The sequence below is a fragment of the Mucor velutinosus genome (assembly GCF_035048745.1).
Source record: "Mucor velutinosus strain NIH1002 chromosome Unknown tig00001561, whole genome shotgun sequence".
NCBI classification, from domain to species: domain Eukaryota; kingdom Fungi; phylum Mucoromycota; class Mucoromycetes; order Mucorales; family Mucoraceae; genus Mucor; species Mucor velutinosus.
The window spans coordinates 560,861-579,569 of NW_027041903.1; the positions used below are offsets into that span (position 1 = coordinate 560,861).

The window sequence follows — 18,709 nt, forward strand, 5'->3', positions numbered from 1 at the left end:
TAGAGCTCGTCTTTCCTACAAAAAAAAAGATTCTTCAAGCTTTCATGGAGTATTTTTCAAGGTGCATCCAATGGTACTAAGTAAAATAGATGATTTGAATAAACTTATCAAATGATTTATGGAAATATGAAAAGAGGTTTCTGGCCAAATGTCGAGATTTTACATAACAAAGTCCCACAAAGATGATCTCAGAGGTTGCTTTGGATCGATAGAAACATTTTGATTCAAGATATACCATAGTAAAAGTCTTCATTTTCAAGGTCAAGAATGCGATCGTTTGATTTTCGATGAAAGCCATGAGGGGTACCTCATGCTTTTTGGCCATGTTTTTTTGGTCCCCAAAAAGTTGAGCAAGGGCGTCAGAAAGCAATTCTTAGATGAGATCAACTATTTGGTACTATTCTGACAATCTAAAACAGCTTCTAAAGCGAGAAATCACGGCTCAAATGCACTCAGAGTTTGCTGTGTTTTGCATAGTTTTGGGTTATAAGAGGCAATACAGATATGCTGTTTGCCGGTATATGAAGTATTTTCGTGTACTCGGATGTAAAGCATTGGATAAGAGTTAAATCCGTATATAAGGTAAAGGGTTTTCGTGTGTAAGTGGAAAGTCAAAATGAAAATAGCAGTATTTTGATGAGACGAGCAAGGACAGTTGGTAGTGCAAGCTGCCACTGCTCAGGTTGATTCTCGTCCATATGAAGCGATGGTAGAGAGCTATCCCAAGTATAAATACACTCGTATATTATATGATATCATCATAACATAATAAATGCTCAATCACTAGACACTTTTACAACCTTAACATGGAAACTGAGTTGCCAGGCATTTGTCTGGCATGGTTCATATATGATTAGATATTTTATATTAAATCACTATCAATCAACAAACAAGTTTCTTCTAACATTTTACCTATTATTATTAATCTTGGGATATTAACCAAAGGTCTGCGGCAGTGTGTGCCATCTGAACGTAGATTAGCTTCCAAAAAATCAAAACGTAGGTCAGAAAACCTAGCCGAAGATTCGAAATGCTCGTCATAACGTAATAAATTTATGGTCCATAAACGCTTTCAAAGCCTCAAAAAGGAAAAAAATTGATCTAACAAGTATTTTGATAGACTGGCGTTATCAAATATAAATTCAAAAAGAGCAGCATAGCTAACGACGATGCTATATGATTTGCCACCTACTTTTCGTACGCTTCAAAAGTATCTATTACTGTATTGCCTTCATGATGGAAAGGAGGGCATTGAGTCTGCCAGCCGGCCGCACCAGCCGCCAAAATTGATTCAAATTTAGAACATTTTTTTCTGTTCAAGATTGGACAGAAAGTGTCTTTCTTCGACTTGATTCAATTATTTTGTAAGATTCGACAATATAAGTTGTGAAGATCATCCTTTGTTTCCTAATACAATCACAAAGTACTTTCCAAGATGCATCCAATGGTACCAAGTAAGGTAAATGTTTTGAATAGACTTATTGAGCAAATTATGAAAATATGAAATGAGGCTTCTGGCCAAAAAGTCGAGATTTTCCATATAAAGGTCCTACAAAAATAGCTTCAGGGATTGCGTTGGATCGATAGCAACAATTTGATTTAATATAGACTCTTTTGCGTAACCATCACTACCCCTATGATAAAAAATTACGCCACTGCTTAAATCACACCAAAACTTTACCACTTCCAGCGTTACACTTCCCACACTCATGGCAACCACCACTGACCTTTCTTGGATCCAGGTTCTTTCTCGAGGCCAGTCCAAGAAGGTCATCAATGCTCAACCTCAACGAGCTAAAGATGATCAATTCCAACTAGTTCCTGAAGTTCTGTACGAACATGACGATCTGAAAGCCGAAGTTCTTACCCGGAAGGCTGCAGCCATCCTTCAGCAGGCTTTGACGCCTGGATCTGTTTTGTTTACTTTTCCAAGCAAAACATTTGCGCATCGTACCGAAGCTTATCGCTTGATAAAGGAACAAATCTTCCCCTGGTTCAGTTTAGGCCCCTGAGTTTGTACCACCAGAAGGCCAACAGCGATTTCTTATTGGAGACAAAGTTTGGCAACGCGGAGGATGCATAACTCGCCATCAGCCTTGGTACCACCCACCAGAAGATCGTCTACAAGACTACGGCCGCCAAGGACAACAGCGAGGGCAGGCTGACTCATGTCCAGATGACTATCGTCCGCATTGTTGTAAATCTGAAAGTAGTACGTGAGAATGGATATAAGTTTATTTTCGTAAAATCAGATGAAGAGGAGAGGGAAGAGTGAATGTCTACTGCAATTTATATGTATGTTTCATGGATTGTTTACACACCCGTCTAGAATGGTGTTCTCATGCTAAGTTCTAGTGTCAATCCTCACTTATGCTAAATGGTAATTATTTCAGATATAGATGATCAGTCTAAATATCTTTAGTTGCTCTTGGCAACGTTAATTACTTACATTCCTTATCTGCTATCTTTTGACATATAGAGAATAGCTTACTGAAACTTAGCTTATGTGAATATCATGGTTATCGTTTATATGTTGATACAGTTTATTTACATATGCTCCATATGTGCATAGTTTATTACTGAATTCAATCTACGAGTTTGTGATTTAGGAACAGTTAGATGTGTGAATACAACACGTATGCCCAATATGGAGACGTTCGTGGAGGATTTGTAAAGTTCGCTCAAGTACTATGGTAAGGTGTACCAGATCAAAAAATACACCATTGATGGCTTCTTTGAGGGTCATATCAGTTTTATGATTGACACTGCTGTCAAATACAAGAACACCGAAGGCAAGGAGTATTATGTCGTCCAGCCAATGAGCCGCATGATGTATCTGTCCGCTTGGGATGTCTATGTGCCTGCCACATATCGCGGTGCCCCACCCGTCTGCCACTTCTGTCGCCAGAGTGGCCACATCCGCGCTGCGTGCCCTGTACTATTGAAGCGCCAATGCTTCAAGTGCCGCAAGCTTGGTCACAACGCTAGGTTTTGCAACGAAGAGGAGACCACTTTTGAGGAGGCACCAGATGAGTACGAATCGAGCAAGAAGGCCATTGAGGAACCCAATACTGTCAACGCTCAACGCCGTACCCGCGAGAATAACCGAGAGAAGCGCCATAGATTCACTTCCACCATCCATGATGTCGCCGAGCAGCAAATGCAACGTCAAGCCGCCGCCGCCGCTCAGCCTGCCAACAAGCAAAAGGGGTCCACTGGCCGCCCGAGACGCAGTTCAACGGCTGAAGCAATGGATGTCGATCCCAAGGCTCTCCAGTGTGCTCCCCAGGGTAGCTATGCCTCCAAGCATGCGCCTCTCGATGTGTCTCTCCACACGCGTGTGGATTCCCAAGGTAGTAGTGCTGCGAACACTGGTTTTTCGTCTGATGTGCTCCCTCTTTTCCGCCGTCATTCCGTGAGCTCGACGTCTATGTCGGAGACTCCAGTGCATCGTGCCGCCGATTGGGCTTAATGATACAAAAATCATTGCGTATAGGTACTCTTAATGCCCGAAGCATCTTTAAGGGTTCCTCTAAATCAACACACAGGGAATTCACTTCCTTCTTACACTCCAAAAACCTTCAGCTTGATATTCTATGTCTGCAGGAGGTTTCTCATTATTGTCAACAAGAGCATCTCACTTATGATAAGGTGTGTACTTTTTCCTATATGTTTCCTCAGTCTGCTTTTGTCGTCTCCAAACACTGGGCCATCATCTGCCTAAAACCCGGCCTAGAGCTCATGGACACTGTCATCTCTCGCGACGAACGCTGCATCATCACTGCCTCAGTCAAGGACGCTCACCAAGTCATCTGCCAAGTGGCTAATGTGTACATGCCATCACAGGCAGCCAGTCGTCATGCTTTCCTGCCAGAGCTACTGTCCATGCCCTTTTGGTCTGATATGCTCGACTTCCAGTGGATTTTGCTTGGGGATTTCAATATCCATTTGCATGATGCGGGTGAAGCTCGTGGCCCAAAGATCAAACCCTTTGTCGAATGGTTAAATACACATTTTCTTAACTGTTTCCCCCCAAGAGGTACTATGACTCTCCCTTGTGCAAGTTCCACCATTGATTACATTTTTGCGCCTCCTCGTATGGCAACTCGTGTGCTCAATACTCAGATTCATCACATCCCTCCGGCATGGACAGATCACAGTCTTCTAACTATTGATCTGGTCACCTCTGGCGTGAAGATGGGTCCTGGCAGCTGGCGTTTTAATCCGTACTTGCTTGAGAACAGGGAATTCCAAGCTCTTCTGGATAAAACAGTTGTGTTGTGCCAGAAGGGCTACAACTGTCTATAAAGATTAAGGTATTCTTGATGGGTAGATATGTCTGTGTTGTGCAACAACACAGACAAGCTATGATTGCGGAATTTGAGGCTTGATAGACTAAAATTCACGGAAAAAAAAGAATAAAAAAACAGTAATGTCAACTTGATAAAGGTATGTTTTATTATCAAACTGACAGGTGTAAAGTAAACTGAAGTCTCTCTACTGGCCAGGTAGATGATCCTTCTTATATACTATAACAATGGATAAAAGTTCTATTAATTAGATTAACAAATAAGTCAACTCAAATCAACTAATGTCTAATCATGCTAAAAGACAACTCCAGCAAGCTAATAATGATTTAGCTCTGTCTGGATGGATAATTAGACTCTCATCCGAAGTACCCTGATCTATCCTTTCTATAAGGATAATTAATATCGATCTAGTAGCATGTATCCGATAGGTACAGTCTTCTTAGTCTATATTAATAGTACATATCTGAGTGTATATCGCTAAGCATACATCTTTAGTATGTATCTGGATATATGGCATGTCTATAGCATATCGTATGCATGTCTATAGCATGTCTCATATATAGTACAAGTCTGTAGTACATAAAGTATCTGTAGCTAGTATCGCGGATATAAGCATGTGTCTTATAGCGTGGATCATAAAGTGCACATCTGAAGCAACAAGCTCATATTGCATTAATCTTGGTGCCTATCCAGATATGGTAAACATCCGTAGTCAATGTCGGAATACAAGTATAAGTCTATAGTTGTTGCATACAAGCATGCATCTTAGGCTACATTCACTTTCTCCTCAAGCCACCTTTTACAGTGTAGCAGCATAGATGATGTTTATCGTATCACATCACATCTATGTTTACAAGTCCAGTCAATTGTGTGTGCACAGGTGCCTCAGGAACTACAATACATTCAATCTCCCCAATGTCAAGATATCGAGATCCACCTACACTACATGAAACATATCGACTTAGGTGGCCTCTCAACAAGCTATACCAACAATCCATAAGGTCCCAGTGGCCTGCTATTTATATACCATCTCAACGTAGTAGTCATTGACCAGGGATCTACCATATTTAAGCAAGCTAGATGCCCTGTAATAAAGAAGCTCTTTGCTTTCGTTTTAGATACAGTTGACAACTGATTATTATCATCGACTTATTATTACGAATTCATCAATAGTGCCATCCATGTCCGTGGTGCCATCTATAGCCTATATCTTATATAGTATGAATCTTATAGTACTAGCGTATCTGAAGTCCATATCTTCTCATAGTATAAATCGATATCGTACATCTAATCCAGTGTACATACAGCTTATATCTAAATCTGGTAACTGGATGAACTGTCGGAATGCAGATCATAGTGGATGTATTCCACAATGATAACTGAAGTGCATCTCAGCTATCTAAATACTGAGGTTCACCAGATGTGATAAGCGTTGTACAAGATAAATTGCTACTTTGGCATTCAGAACTTAGTATAAATAGAATAACTCTTGTCTTCATCAATAAATCTTTAGTTTTTGTGTCTGATCTTATTCAAATAAATCTTTTCTTGATCTTATAATATCGAACATTTTTTATAAGCTACAAATAATAATCCTTTTATTCTTTGTACTCAACAGAAATTATTGTAGTCGCGCATTTCAAAAAAGAAGACCTGAACCTTCTCAGAAGTAGAATAAAAGCGTTAATCGCTTAGATATTGATTTCCGTACAATGCAGAACATCGGGGTCATCAGACAGAACCGTGATGTACTGACTCCCTTGGCAACACAATCTACTACGCCTTATTTTTGGCCAAATTCTGTCCAAATTTAACCATTTTGAAGCACGAATAACTCATGCTACAAAGCGTTGTGGAAGCTCGGAATAGGGCCAAACGCTTCTCCTTGCCCACGCTTTAGTTACTGATGCTTTATTTCAAAATGTTTTAGGTCGTTGCAAATTCATGAAAATCCTCATGATTTTCATGTGTACTAGTAAGGAAAAATTCTTGAAAATCAAACGATCGCGTTTTTCACCCCAAAAATGACGGCTTTTTCTATAATAAATATTGAATCAAACTGATTGTAAAGATGCAACGCAACACTGGAAGCTGTTTATATGAAACTTTTATATGCTAGATTTTGACATATTCACAGAAAACCTGTTTTCATATTTTTGAAAATTGCTCATTATTTTCGGTCTGAAAGCTGCATGTAATTAGCACCATTCGATGCGGCTTCTTTAGTTCTCTAAAGATGTATTGTAACGTTGGATGTGACAACGACAATTTTCATAGTTAAATTGTCAAAAACGTTCAAAGGATATCAAATCAAGTCAAGTTTGAAGACGAAAATACCCACTGCACAATTGCAAATTAAACTGCAGCAGTTACGGCTACCACGACGGCAGAATACTGGGACCAAATCTACTGGCCGTGACGTCGAACAGGGCGCTCTCTCATTTTTCCATACCCTCCTTTTTTTTGCCCTTTTTGCAAAACGCGTTTAGTATCAAACCATATTGGTTTTGGGACCCTTTTGATTGAATATAACACTCTAGCTTCTGATAACACGGCCTTGCATTGTTAAAAGCACTTGATACTGCTTCTTTTAAGTGGAATATAGCAGGTACCGTTCGACAACGAGCACAGAAAGACGTAGAACAAGCACTAATCAAATTTTTTATATTGGGTTTCTATTATTTTTTTTGCCTGTTTGCCGTGGGCGCTGCTGCCACTACTTCTCTGCTATTCTGCTGTCTGCTTCTTTGGTTTATTATGTCTGGTAGCTGCTTCTTTGGTCTCCATCTCTGACAGTTGCTTCGTTAGTCTTTATCTGGTCTCTGGTGTCACTCGTTCTTCGGCTTTTCTACGCTGCTGGTGTTGCCGCTGGTGTTGTTGTTGGTGTTGTTGATAATCTGGTGTTTCCTGGTCTACTGTCTTCGCTGTATGCTTGTTCTCTGGCCTATCTCTGGCAATTGCCTATAATCTTCTAGTCTATCCGTGGCTGTGGTAGGTTTAGTAAGCAATTTCTTTGGTCTTTGTCTGGTCTCTGGTGTTGCTGCCGCTGCCGTTGTTAATATATGGTCTTTTATGGTCTACTGTCTTTGGTGCATGCTCGTTCTCTGGTCTATCTCTGGCTGTGGTAAGTGGCAAGTATCTTCTTTCTTCTGGTCGCAATGATATTATAAACCTTCTTTGAACGTTTATATTGTTACTTCCTTTCTCGTGATAATGCATTCATGATGTTTGCCTTGTTGCGCTTTTTTTCTTTTTCTTTTCTTTTCTTTTGTTGGTAGTGTTTCCTCTGTGGCTTCACACGAAACAACCTTAGTCACTATGTTGTATTGCAAACTTATAACACCACTGTTGCTTTTGCAGTTGTGTGTATTTGTGCCATGTTGCTTTACACCCGACTATTACTACCATGCACGTTACTCATTTATGCAACAATAACGAGTTTCTTTGAACACCTTTGATGTTGTGTTTGTTACGCTTTTCTTTGACTCGCTTCGTGTGAGTGCTTCTTTTTTTTTTGCCTACATACCACTATACTCTTATAGTAGTATGTTCTTTTCTTCATTTATTATTTTTATGTTTCTTTGAAGCATACCTTTTTTACGTTGTGTGGATGTGCCTATCCCTGAAGCTCAACAAGACTTTATCCGAGGCTAGGAGGTAGATAGGCCGCCTCCACTTGGTTATCGCTACTTACTTTAGTGATGATTGAGGGTTTCAATGCCAGAATCTAAAGCTAGGTGGTGTAAGTAAGGCATGCTCTAGCACCTGAGGGAAATTTGATGATAGTGACAGCTATATTGCTACTATAGCGGCGCTTAAAATTTTGCCTCACATCAAAACAGAGGGAAACCCTCGCAAAATTTTTTTTAGGTCAGCGGAGTTTTTACGCAATCTGATTGGCTGAGAGGTTGAAGTAGCAAAGGGTTACAACTAGTTAATTTCCTATTGATCTGTCACATATGATAGTTTTGTGTTTTTAATAAAAGAGGTATCTAAATAGATACAGTCTAAGTCATTCTTTTTTTAATAGTGAGATGGTGGACACCAAATAATTTTGTCAAGACAGAGCATCTCTTTTTCTAATAATACTGGTAATAGACTTGCTTCTTTCTGTGTTAATTTCCATGTTGTAGCTAGGGGTTTACTGTTTGAGACACCACAGTAATTGAGCTTGTTTTTGTGTGCTTCCATTCTTTCCTATAGAAATTTTGGTAAGATGATGTTTTATCTTGTTAGTTGTACTCTAATCTTTCCTCAATTGGTTGATTTCGAAACTCTTCCTTCTAAGGGATCGCTTTTACTACGTTGGATATATGGTCGTTGCTTACCATATTGTCATTTTAATAAAATATTATTATTCATCCTGGTGATAGGACACCTTCAAATGTTTGGTGGCTCATGGCGTGTAAGAGATGCAAGTAATCATTCATAGAAGCACAAAGGAGTACGTCTTCATAATAACAGGGTGGTGCCGAAAAATCCCTTTGTGCATGCTGCACAGTCGACCTTTATCAGAAAGAAGCATGCTGAAGATTTCCCAGCCTTGTTCTGTTGACATTGTCGCCTATGTTTACGACATGTTTGCGTTCTTCGTCAATGCTGAGAAACGATTCGAGAATAATACGAGCCACTGGAATAACAAAACTTAACTTGAGATCTTTGAGACAAATTCGAGCCATCGGTCCTCTATTACTGAATGCCATCATGACGTTGCCTCCTGTGCAATAGATATTGCTGTTCTCTGTAATTCAAAGAGCCTTACCAAAACTTCTGGAAAGCCTACATTATTGTTCTATCAAAGATATAATGCTGAACGTGGCATCTGCAAAGCATTGGGTGTGGTAAGTTACCAGGCAAGATTACAAACACTCTAAATGCTCTAGTGCCATTCCTCTTTGGCATTGCAGTTAATGGGATCATGCTGAAGCTTCTTATCGTAGGCTGTCAGAAAAGACATTGACTTTCCTGGCCCTTAAGTCTTGTTACCAAGCTCGTATAGTGTCTTGATACGGACTTGAGCCTGCCTTGGTGTGTATTGTTGCTATGAGAATATAAATGAGAAAAGAAAAGAAAAGCATGTAGATAGGGTATGGTTTGTTCTTGCAGCAAACACTGATAGGTAGCCATCAAAGATGATTAGTGTCATAGCAAAATACAGTGTAAAATCGAATCTGTCAAATAATTACAGTTTTATTGAGAATGCATCCAGAGGATACATTTATTTTGCGCTACAAGAGGTAGTGGAATGGACACCTCTTATGATGATGCAAATCTATTCAGCCTATTTGCCATGGCACATACATGGGCAATAATGAGTATCTATACAATATGGCACTTACAGATGCTAGCCGTTTGCAAAATCAATGAAAAGGGGCATTGCTTGACCGACTTTCCATAATGATGTACATGCTGCAATGAAGATCTACTTTAGGATCAAGCCTATTGTATATCTAGATTTTTGAATCCCATGACTTTCAATTCATTAAACATGTCGTGTCGCGCAAAAATACACTTATTTCGCTTTCTTTCCCACAGTCTCTCTCAACATGTTATTAAAGCATACCGTATATATTATCACTGGCGCTAATCGTGGCTTTGGTAGAGCAATTGCAGAAACTATTGCCTCCAAAGTGAATCAAGAAAAGACCAGCTTCATCTTGGTGGGCCGAGATCAATCACAACTTGAAAGCGTCAAGTTGGATAATAGCAAGTACATCAGCTGTCATTACGTTGCCCACGCTGATTTCAAAGGAGCAAAGCAAGCCCAAGTGTCCGTCATTGAAAAGATCAGTAATATGATCAAGGTAAGATAGTAGATGGGTCACATCCCACACCTGTGCTGATTTGCTAACTTCAAATATGAAAAAAAGGCATGGCAAGAGAATGATATAGCGCCAATTACAAAAGCCGTTCTTATCAACAATGCAGGATCAACAGGTGATTTAAGCAAGAAGGTTGGGGATTACGATGCCTCTGAAATTCAAGACTATGTGGATTTGAACATTACATCCTATATATCTATGGTGTAAGTATGCATAAATACCACAAAGCTCATATCTGGTAGTTAACCAACGCAACAGAACTGGGTTCATCAAATTGTTCAATAACGGTCTCATCAACATCTCCATTGTCAACATTTCGTCATTGCTTGCCGTTGAAGCATTCCCCAACTGGGCATTGTATGCAACTGGTAAATCTGCTAGAGATATGCTTTTGAAGGTGGTGACAAAAGAAGAGCCATCCATTCGCACTCTATCCTACGCACCAGGACCATTGAATAATGAGATGCAACAGCATGTTCGAGAGACGCTTGGAGATCAAGAGCAAAAGCAGCTGTATACCAAGATGGCAGATGAGGTAATTTTAAAGATTTTTTTTTTTTTATTATTATTGATCATTCAACATATATCATGATTAGGGTAATTTGGTTGATATGAAGGACTCTGCATCCAGATTGTACCAATTATTAGCACAAGACAAGTTTGAAAGTGGCAGCCATATCGATTTTTATGATTTGGAATAAACAGCTCAAGTTTGTTGAGATACAGTTTTTGGTCCAAACCCAAACATCCTACCAAACGATGTGCGGAAAGAGTATGATTGATTCGCAGGTTTTCTCTTCTTGTAATTGTCAAGAAATGTGATTTGGGGTTTATTGAAGGAGCCTCTTCTTTTCTCTCGGATGAACTGGATTGCATCTAATGGCGCCATGCCTAGTTCAATCAGAGCTATTGCAACCAGAACAGGCGCTCTACCTAATCCGGCAACACAGTGGACTGCAATCGTGGTATTTGAGGCATTTTGGATAGTATGAAGCCAATCATGGATGATGCTTTCGGGCGGCTAGACATGGGATGAGCTATATATTCATCAAATACATCTTGATATAGAGATACTCACTATGCCGCCATCTTTGAAGGGTAAATCAATGACTGAAATACCTTTGGATATTAATATCTGTGCATTATATGTGGGCTGGCAGCATCGAACCACCGTGGAGACATTGTAGTGGACGAATTCATCCACGTAGAGGGATAGTGTCGATTCAGTGGGACAATCCAGTATCAAAAAGCGAACATTGGATGCTGTTGGCACTTCAATCAATGAAAGCATATGTCCTAACGGTGTGCTGACATGCTTTGGTGGATGATGGTAATAATGGTGTTGTTTTCTGATTGTAGTGTCCATAGTCATTTATAGGAAAGAATGCCATGCCAAATTACATTCATTTATATATCTAGTTATAGTTTGAGAAAAAAACGAAAGGTATATTTAATAGTTAAAATTCTTTTTTTTTATATATACAAAAAGCTATTCATCCGAAACTTTCCAGCCTGGTATAAAATCATAAATATTTATTGCACTGAAACTCATGATGAATGGATGGGGAAGATTTGTTTGTAAGATACATAGATCACTCAGTGATTACCAAAGAAATTTAGAGGATATGACCTTGGTGCTTGAGTCTTCATCCAGTGGTGTCTGCAGTGTGAATTCAGTTTCGCTATTCACTTTGGTGGCAATGTAGCTTTCATCGTATCTGAACTCATTGATCAAAGAGGCAGCATGCATCAATGCTTGTTCCCATTCTTGCGAGCGTTCATGATCATCTGGTAAAATATACATGCGGTATTCAAAGTCAGGATTTATGCTGTTCTCCATGGACAGACTTTCATGAGAGAATTGCAGAGCTAACCCAAGTGATCCTACATCCACCAATCTTTCATCATCATCGGTAGGCGGGTGAAATACATCCAGCAGTGCTTTGATGGATATCTTGTATAATGCCTTTCTTCTCTACATGTTTCAGAGAGGAGGAATAAGGGGGGATGTTAGAACACCCGATGATAAAAAAAAAACCCCCTTATCAAAGAAATTACCTTTTTATATTCGAAATCATATAGCTCAATATGACCAGGATATAATGTGGCCCAATAACGTGCCCATCTCTATACACAAGGAGTTAGTGGACATGTCGTTACATAATGAAACCTTCTACTTGCAGGAATTAATTTTCCTCTGGTATACACAGTGATAAATCCCTCATAAATGAGCTTATTATCAAGCAGTGTCATGACTCGAGAGCTGACAAATGTACCATACACGACGAGCACTTGATACTGGTTGTTGCCTTCTGCATCTTGTATGGTAATTCTTTTCAACTTTTTCTCACAAGGCCGCATGGGGATCTTGAACACTTGGCTGCCGAGGCAAACTTCTGGCTGACGAAAACGGGAATTAAACGCACCGAGTGTGGTTTTGGGTTGAGCATAGATGGAGAGCGTCGCTGATGATGGTTTCTCCACGTCTCTATTAATGGTATAAGATGCTTTGTCATTGGGATATCGTTAAGATTACTTGCAATATGTAGGTTTCATCTAAATTGGCTTGCGATCCGTTTTTACCACACTTTTGGCTTACGGCAAACGATCCTTCAAAGAGCTGATCATTCAGTTCCATGGATGATCTCAATAAGCATGCTATGTTAGTTTTGAGTGAGTCATGGCATCATAAATCACTCCAAAAAAAAAGGACTTACGTTTGGATGAATTTTGATTTATCACTTGCAACACTATCAGCAGTAATCAGGATCATGATATGAATGACACACGTTATCCAACACTAACCTCGAATGTAAAAGGTTGCTTTTGGTTTCATTAGGTTGGACTGATGATGGTGATGATGACCCAGCAAAGAGCTATACAAAGAGCCCGTCAATATGAATACACTGACAAACCATAGGATGCACCTACGAGTGTTTGTGATGTGGTTTTCGCAACACAATGGAGCCAGGATAATCTAATAAGGGGTGTCTCAGTTCCTTATTGTTACTGGTTTCCTGTGTTATCCAATCCAGTTTCTCTTTAGGCAGTTGATCGAGCGTTTCGAATGGACCATTGTAGTGAACATACGGCTCGCTCTGCTGCTGATCTTGTTTAATATGCTGAGATAGATGCACAACGGCACTCACCTTCTTCTTTCTCTCTTTGGAAGAAGTGGGTACAACCTTTCTCGATGCGTGGTGTTGAAAGCGGTTGGAGAGTTTGGCATGCGATTGCTGGAAAAGACTTCTGAAGGGTAGGGTGGATTCTCGAAACCCTTGATCTTGGCCGTCCAACAGAGGGTTGCGCACGGTTTTAAAGGTGGAGGACATGGTGTGTTGTGCTGTGTTGAAAGAAGGAGGATTCTTTTTGAATCGTTACAGGCAATCTTTTGTTTTGCTTGTTGTTATATACATTTCGGAAACTTTTTTCAATAGGATATTTTTTCATAGTGCTGTAATAAGGCTAATTCACTATGGATGACTTGAAGCAACATCAGCTCTATATATATATATATATGATACTGCAAGCAAGCGGAATATTTCTCGGTTTATTGCTTCTTTTTGTTGTACTCTTTAAACCACACAGGCTCCAACTCTTCTAATTTAACCAACTCGCCACTAACACGACTCTCAATCTCTTGACGTATTTCGCTGACAGTCTTGACCTGAAGTCGAGGATTTTTGCTAGCAGCTTCAGATGTACCAGGCACTGCTCCCAACCCAATGGTTTTCTGGTTCTCATCCATACCTTCAATGCGAGACAGCATATTTCTCTCTGCCCACACTTTGAATAGCTGCTTCAAATAATCCTTGTTCTGATTCTCGTAGTTGGGATAAGCCTGAATGCGTTCGTCCTTCCAATTCACTGTATTTGTCTGGAATTGACCCACCACTTGCGTCAAAAATTGGTGCACCAGCTGTCTCAGGGGTGGCTGATTGCCAAAACCCATTTGCCACTCTGGTTCTGTCACATCTAGCTTTACCCAAGGACCATTGTTGATCCATTGCTCGGACCCAGTCTTCTTGGAGTCCCATTGATACAAGGGGGGATCATTGCTGTGTGCTCCAATCACAACTGTCTTTGGTGGCTCCTCTGTTTCCTTCTTGTCAGTAAATTGTGCAATGTACACGGGCCAATAGATGGGATAAGCTGCATTGAAGAGTACTTGTGCATTGTTGATGGTGTACATGCCGTGCTTGTGAGTCAATGAATTCACAGTCAAGTTTTCCAATGCCTCAGGCGCGCGATCTGTAATGTCGTTGAAGGGGTTGACTGTGAATGGAATCACCTCTACATCCTTGTCCTGGTATAAATCAGAAGTAAATGGCACTAGTTTCTCCATACGAGTCGCTGCTGATTGACCAAAACTCAAGTATGAGACAGGATCCCATGTATGACCAGGCCAGTAGCAATCAAATCCGATGCCCAGCATTTGACGAGGAGGTCCCATGGCCTTGGTCAATGCTTCAGGCGATTCCTTCTCGGCTGAATTAGTGCTGGATGGCTTGACGTCTGCAGAAATGGCCATGTCGTAATACCAAAAAGGAATATATGCTTTTCTCACTTGCATGGATGACACGGACTCTTTGACATCTGGCATCTTTTGCGTGAAAATCTACCATAGACAGATTATTAAAACCATCGTGTTAGATGCGTATACACAAGCAGGCTACTCACACTCTTGATAATCTTGAAAATGCTGAAAAATGCATGTTGATTCACATAGGAGGCAATGTTGACAATTTGGTGCACTTTTTCTTCTGGAAGTTTAAAGGGTAATGCGTATATCTTGTTGCTGTGATCAATAGCAGAGTTGGTGTTGAGCCTTACAGTGCGGTAAAGTACTCTTTTACGCGCTGATAACACGACGCTGTTCTTTGTACAAACTCTGAGCATGTTTATTTATATAAATTAAAAAAGAAGGGTATTTTTTTTTTTTTTTTTTTTTTTTTTTAGCTTTTGCCATGACGTTTTTGGATCATTTTGTAGTGGAGGAAGCTGTCTCCAGAAAATTGCTGGGGACAAGTCCTGTGCGCACAATCTTTTGGTTTCTACTGTTTAACAAGCTTGCTTCCCACCAGCCTTGTTCTTCATCTTCATTCTTGCTAATGATACCGAGCAAATCACCTTCACTGAACCCAATTTCACCTTCATCTGATGCTTCGTAATCATACAAGGCAAATGCAAAATCGATAAAATGTCCTTCTTTTGTCGTCTCATCGGCAGCAACGGGTGTCTGGTTACTGCCAACACGGTAGTAATCCTGGATAAACTTGTTATTGTGATACGCCTGCTGACCGATGCTACGAACAGAGCCGCCCGAGGAAGATGAGGATGACACAGAACCATGGTAGCTACCTTGTTGCTTATCCTTGAGCATACGTTCATGCATCAGTTGCACAGAGGGGGGCGTTGTGCTCTTGCTCAGATGACTCTCTATGCTGCCATCTTTAGTGCTGATGGTACCAGTTTCTTTGGATGAGAGCGAGTTGAATGGGTCATACAGGTCCATGTAGTTACTGGAGCTGCTGCTCTGAAGAGAGCCAGATTGGCTGTATGCGGGCCTGATAGGTTCTATGGAGCTCATGCGACGACCAGATGCTTGGTATGAGGATGGTGGCTGCTGTTGATAGTATTGAGAGGGAATGCTTCTTCTTTGCTGTTGCTGTTGTTGCAATAAGCTTGGAGAAGACATGGATGCAGTAGGTTTGATATCAGGATGACGATAAGAACGCGTACTTTCTTCACCGCCACTACGAGCAATACGCTTGGAATCCAATTCTCGCAACATGTCATCGAGTTCAAATGCTGCAGATTCAGATGTACCTTCATAGTCTTCTTCTTCATCGTCATCATCACCTTGGCCGTGTTCTTGTTGTTGAGTGTTTTGATGGGCAGGAGCAGGAGGGGCTCTATCGAGTGCGGTGGTAGTTGGATCAACAATGCGAGCAGGACTGGCCTTGGAGATGTCAATGGGAGATTCAGTGTCTTCAACAAAGGATACACGTCTTTGAGGATTAAAAGGTTGCTTGGCTAGCAGGGAAGAGGGTGATGCTTGTCTCTCTTTTCTGATCTCTTGGTAAGCAGATTTGAGACGATCTACCTTGTCATCCTGCTTGGATTTAGTAGATACGCCCTGGTCTTTATCCGTCGCTGGTGATGATGATGCTGGCACTGTGTCGGCCATTTTGGGTTGATTTGCTTCCTGTGATACAGGGACATGGACAGGCTGCTCTTGGTGCTTGGCTTCAATCACTTCTACTTGCTCCTCCTTTGCTTCATCTTCGCAATCAGTGTCAGTTTCAGTCACATACTCGTACTCTTCCTCGTCATCCTCCTCATCAGAAGGATACACTTCCATGACACCCATCATAAGCACTGGCTCTGTTGAAGGTAGATCAGCAGCAGGTGTTGATGATGGCTTGGCAGTTTCTTTTAGAGTAGCAGTCTTGTCCTCTATGGTGGTAGGAGATGCGGCTGCTGCTGCTGCTGCTGCTGCTGCTTTTATCAACAGCGATGATTTGCTAATACTGCTAGTACCTTCCGATGCCATGCTGGAGACTGACGATCTTCTTCTTCTATGCTGCAAATGGACACGAACTCGGTCTTCTGATTCACTGTGGTCCTCAGCATCAATATTGTCGCGAAGAATATGGTGTGTGTGCTTTAAATCGCCTCTGTCTTGGTTTGCTTCATGGTAGGCATGGAGCTTGATGTATTCCATGGGTGCTATATTAATGCAATGCACACATGAGCCGTCTTGCTTTTCATATATTGCCTATACAACTTACATGGAACAATCTCACTGGATTTGTTGGTCTCGACAAATTCAGCGAGATCCTGTGCCACGTTGACCTTGAGCGCCTCCGTGTTGACTCGTTCGCATGCTTGTACTTCGTTTTCGAGACATCCAATCATCAGATTGGCACAATTTGACAAGTTTGATTTGAAAAACTCGAGCCTCTCCACCTCCAGTTGTTCAAAACTCTCGCACGTCTTTCGCCACTCCACATTCCAGTCTTGTACAATCTTGTCCAAATCAGCCAATGCCTCATCATAGACCTTTTTCAACTTTTCAATGGTGATTTCTGCCATTTTGAACGCTGCACGCTTGTCGTTTTCAGTTGCTTGCTGTTGCACCATTAAATTTGCTTTTTCAATCTCGAGATTGTGTCGCTTGTGAGCCTAAAGTTTTCATGGCACTAGTCAGTATATACATGATGGCGTTTTTTGAAGAGATCTATAAGTTACCCTTCGAACAAAATGAACCTGGATTTGTCTGTTGTTGTATAATTTCTGAATAGACGTTTGTGCCTGAATAGCTTGTAATGTGAATAACGCATGTCTTTTCTTTTGGTCCTTTATTCCATGATTACCTCCTTTCTCAACACCTTTTGCTTGTTCAGCAAGGCACTCAGTGGTGTTGCCACATTCTCCCTCAGGAGCTTGGATAAGTGCAAGTGAGATTCAGCAACTGACATGAATTCGTGTTGCATGGCATCCATAGCTGCTTTACTGGATCCATTCTCCATGCTGGATGCCTTTTGCTTTTGAGCTATTTGTAGCAGGGTTTTGCCATATTCTTCCTCCAGCATTATTCTTGCTTCATAAGCATGTTTGTATCTTTCGCAAGTCTGTTTAGCACCTCTCATTCTTTCGATCAAGGTAGTGATGCCATTTTTGTCTGAGCTTTCCTGTAGTAGGTAAAAATGTCAATAGGTTGTTCCTAGATGTGTATGTGTATGTGAGCTATCTCTTACCCAGAAATTATCTTGGAAGCGGGGCATAGGTTTTGCTACTGTGTCAGCCATCATGATTAGATTATTTATTAAATATTAGAATATACAGAGAAAAAGAGAAAGAGAGAAAAATGAGGAACAGACGAAATATATTTGTTTGCATGCTTCTTTTTGACAATTGTTTACATGAAGTTCCAATTTAAGTAATAAGAAAATAAACAACACCTTCTGTTTGCGGATCATCAAATCATATAGTTGTTGTAACCATGCGGATGTTTACAGATCAGATATAGCACGATTGACGGCATTTGGTATGGATCTGAAGGGACCAAAGTAGACAGTTTGTACAATACGTTTATGTATGCCTTGGCTCTATAATGGCATAGAGAACTGACTGGTTTCTACAGATTTCAGAGCGAGATCAGATTGTCTTCCTGCAAAATCATTCATTCTTGTCGTTTGTATCACTCCGATTGAGTAAAAAAAAAAGCCACCAGTATATTATGTTGTCTATCCAAATTTGAAGCTATACTTCTAAGGCTGCAATTTTTTCCAAATACATTGACTGTCTCCTTTGCGAGAATCGCATTGTTGGCGTTTCCGGCCAAAACAATTTCGATCTTCAATTAACCTCTATTCAAGATTGGCCAGATTTCGGCCGATTGTAAACTTGATTCATCTATTTTGCAAGATTTGACTAAATAAATTGTGATAATCATCCCATACTCCCTTATGTTTTTTGGAGTACTTTTGAAGGCGCACACAGTGGTGTCAACTGAAACAAATGTTTTGAATAAACTTATTGAACAATCCATAAAAATACGAAATAATGTTT

General features: G+C 40.6%; 8 protein-coding genes across 8 annotated transcripts; 4 read left to right on the forward strand and 4 right to left on the reverse strand.

Moving 5' to 3' along the window:
* Window positions 1-1,709: 1,709 nt before the first annotated feature.
* Window positions 1,710-2,012, forward strand: ATC70_008322 (uncharacterized protein; the record flags this gene model as incomplete). Its single annotated transcript, XM_064827573.1, has 1 exon — window positions 1,710-2,012. One exon carries the CDS (start codon window positions 1,710-1,712, stop codon window positions 2,010-2,012), a length of 303 nt encoding a protein of 100 aa, XP_064686857.1.
* A 743-nt stretch (window positions 2,013-2,755) lies between these two features.
* ATC70_008323 (uncharacterized protein) lies at window positions 2,756-3,472 on the forward strand (the record flags this gene model as incomplete). The annotated part of the gene is made up of 1 exon (XM_064827574.1): window positions 2,756-3,472. One exon carries the CDS (start codon window positions 2,756-2,758, stop codon window positions 3,470-3,472), a length of 717 nt encoding a protein of 238 aa, XP_064686858.1.
* Window positions 3,473-3,669: 197 nt separating this feature from the next.
* Window positions 3,670-4,308, forward strand: PMR1 (High affinity Ca2+/Mn2+ P-type ATPase-like protein; the record flags this gene model as incomplete). Its single annotated transcript, XM_064827575.1, has 1 exon — window positions 3,670-4,308. The coding sequence occupies one exon, from the start codon at window positions 3,670-3,672 to the stop codon at window positions 4,306-4,308; it is 639 nt and encodes a 212-aa protein (XP_064686859.1).
* A 5,548-nt stretch (window positions 4,309-9,856) lies between these two features.
* Window positions 9,857-10,833, forward strand: ATC70_008325 (uncharacterized protein; the record flags this gene model as incomplete). Its single annotated transcript, XM_064827576.1, has 4 exons — window positions 9,857-10,114; window positions 10,181-10,335; window positions 10,391-10,667; window positions 10,729-10,833. 4 exons carry the CDS (start codon window positions 9,857-9,859, stop codon window positions 10,831-10,833), a joined length of 795 nt encoding a protein of 264 aa, XP_064686860.1.
* A 5-nt stretch (window positions 10,834-10,838) lies between these two features.
* ATC70_008326 (uncharacterized protein) lies at window positions 10,839-11,504 on the reverse strand (the record flags this gene model as incomplete). The annotated part of the gene is made up of 2 exons (XM_064827577.1): window positions 10,839-11,153; window positions 11,211-11,504. The coding sequence occupies 2 exons, from the start codon at window positions 11,502-11,504 to the stop codon at window positions 10,839-10,841; spliced, it is 609 nt and encodes a 202-aa protein (XP_064686861.1).
* Window positions 11,505-11,735: 231 nt separating this feature from the next.
* Window positions 11,736-13,464, reverse strand: ATC70_008327 (uncharacterized protein; the record flags this gene model as incomplete). Its single annotated transcript, XM_064827578.1, has 7 exons — window positions 11,736-12,107; window positions 12,191-12,259; window positions 12,314-12,639; window positions 12,716-12,790; window positions 12,850-12,882; window positions 12,938-13,008; window positions 13,064-13,464. 7 exons carry the CDS (start codon window positions 13,462-13,464, stop codon window positions 11,736-11,738), a joined length of 1,347 nt encoding a protein of 448 aa, XP_064686862.1.
* Window positions 13,465-13,682: 218 nt separating this feature from the next.
* On the reverse strand, window positions 13,683-15,031 carry ATC70_008328 (uncharacterized protein; the record flags this gene model as incomplete). Its single annotated transcript, XM_064827579.1, has 2 exons — window positions 13,683-14,750; window positions 14,813-15,031. The coding sequence occupies 2 exons, from the start codon at window positions 15,029-15,031 to the stop codon at window positions 13,683-13,685; spliced, it is 1,287 nt and encodes a 428-aa protein (XP_064686863.1).
* An 82-nt stretch (window positions 15,032-15,113) lies between these two features.
* Window positions 15,114-17,949, reverse strand: ATC70_008329 (uncharacterized protein; the record flags this gene model as incomplete). Its single annotated transcript, XM_064827580.1, has 5 exons — window positions 15,114-16,864; window positions 16,927-17,320; window positions 17,387-17,449; window positions 17,512-17,829; window positions 17,896-17,949. The coding sequence occupies 5 exons, from the start codon at window positions 17,947-17,949 to the stop codon at window positions 15,114-15,116; spliced, it is 2,580 nt and encodes an 859-aa protein (XP_064686864.1).
* Window positions 17,950-18,709: the final 760 nt, after the last annotated feature.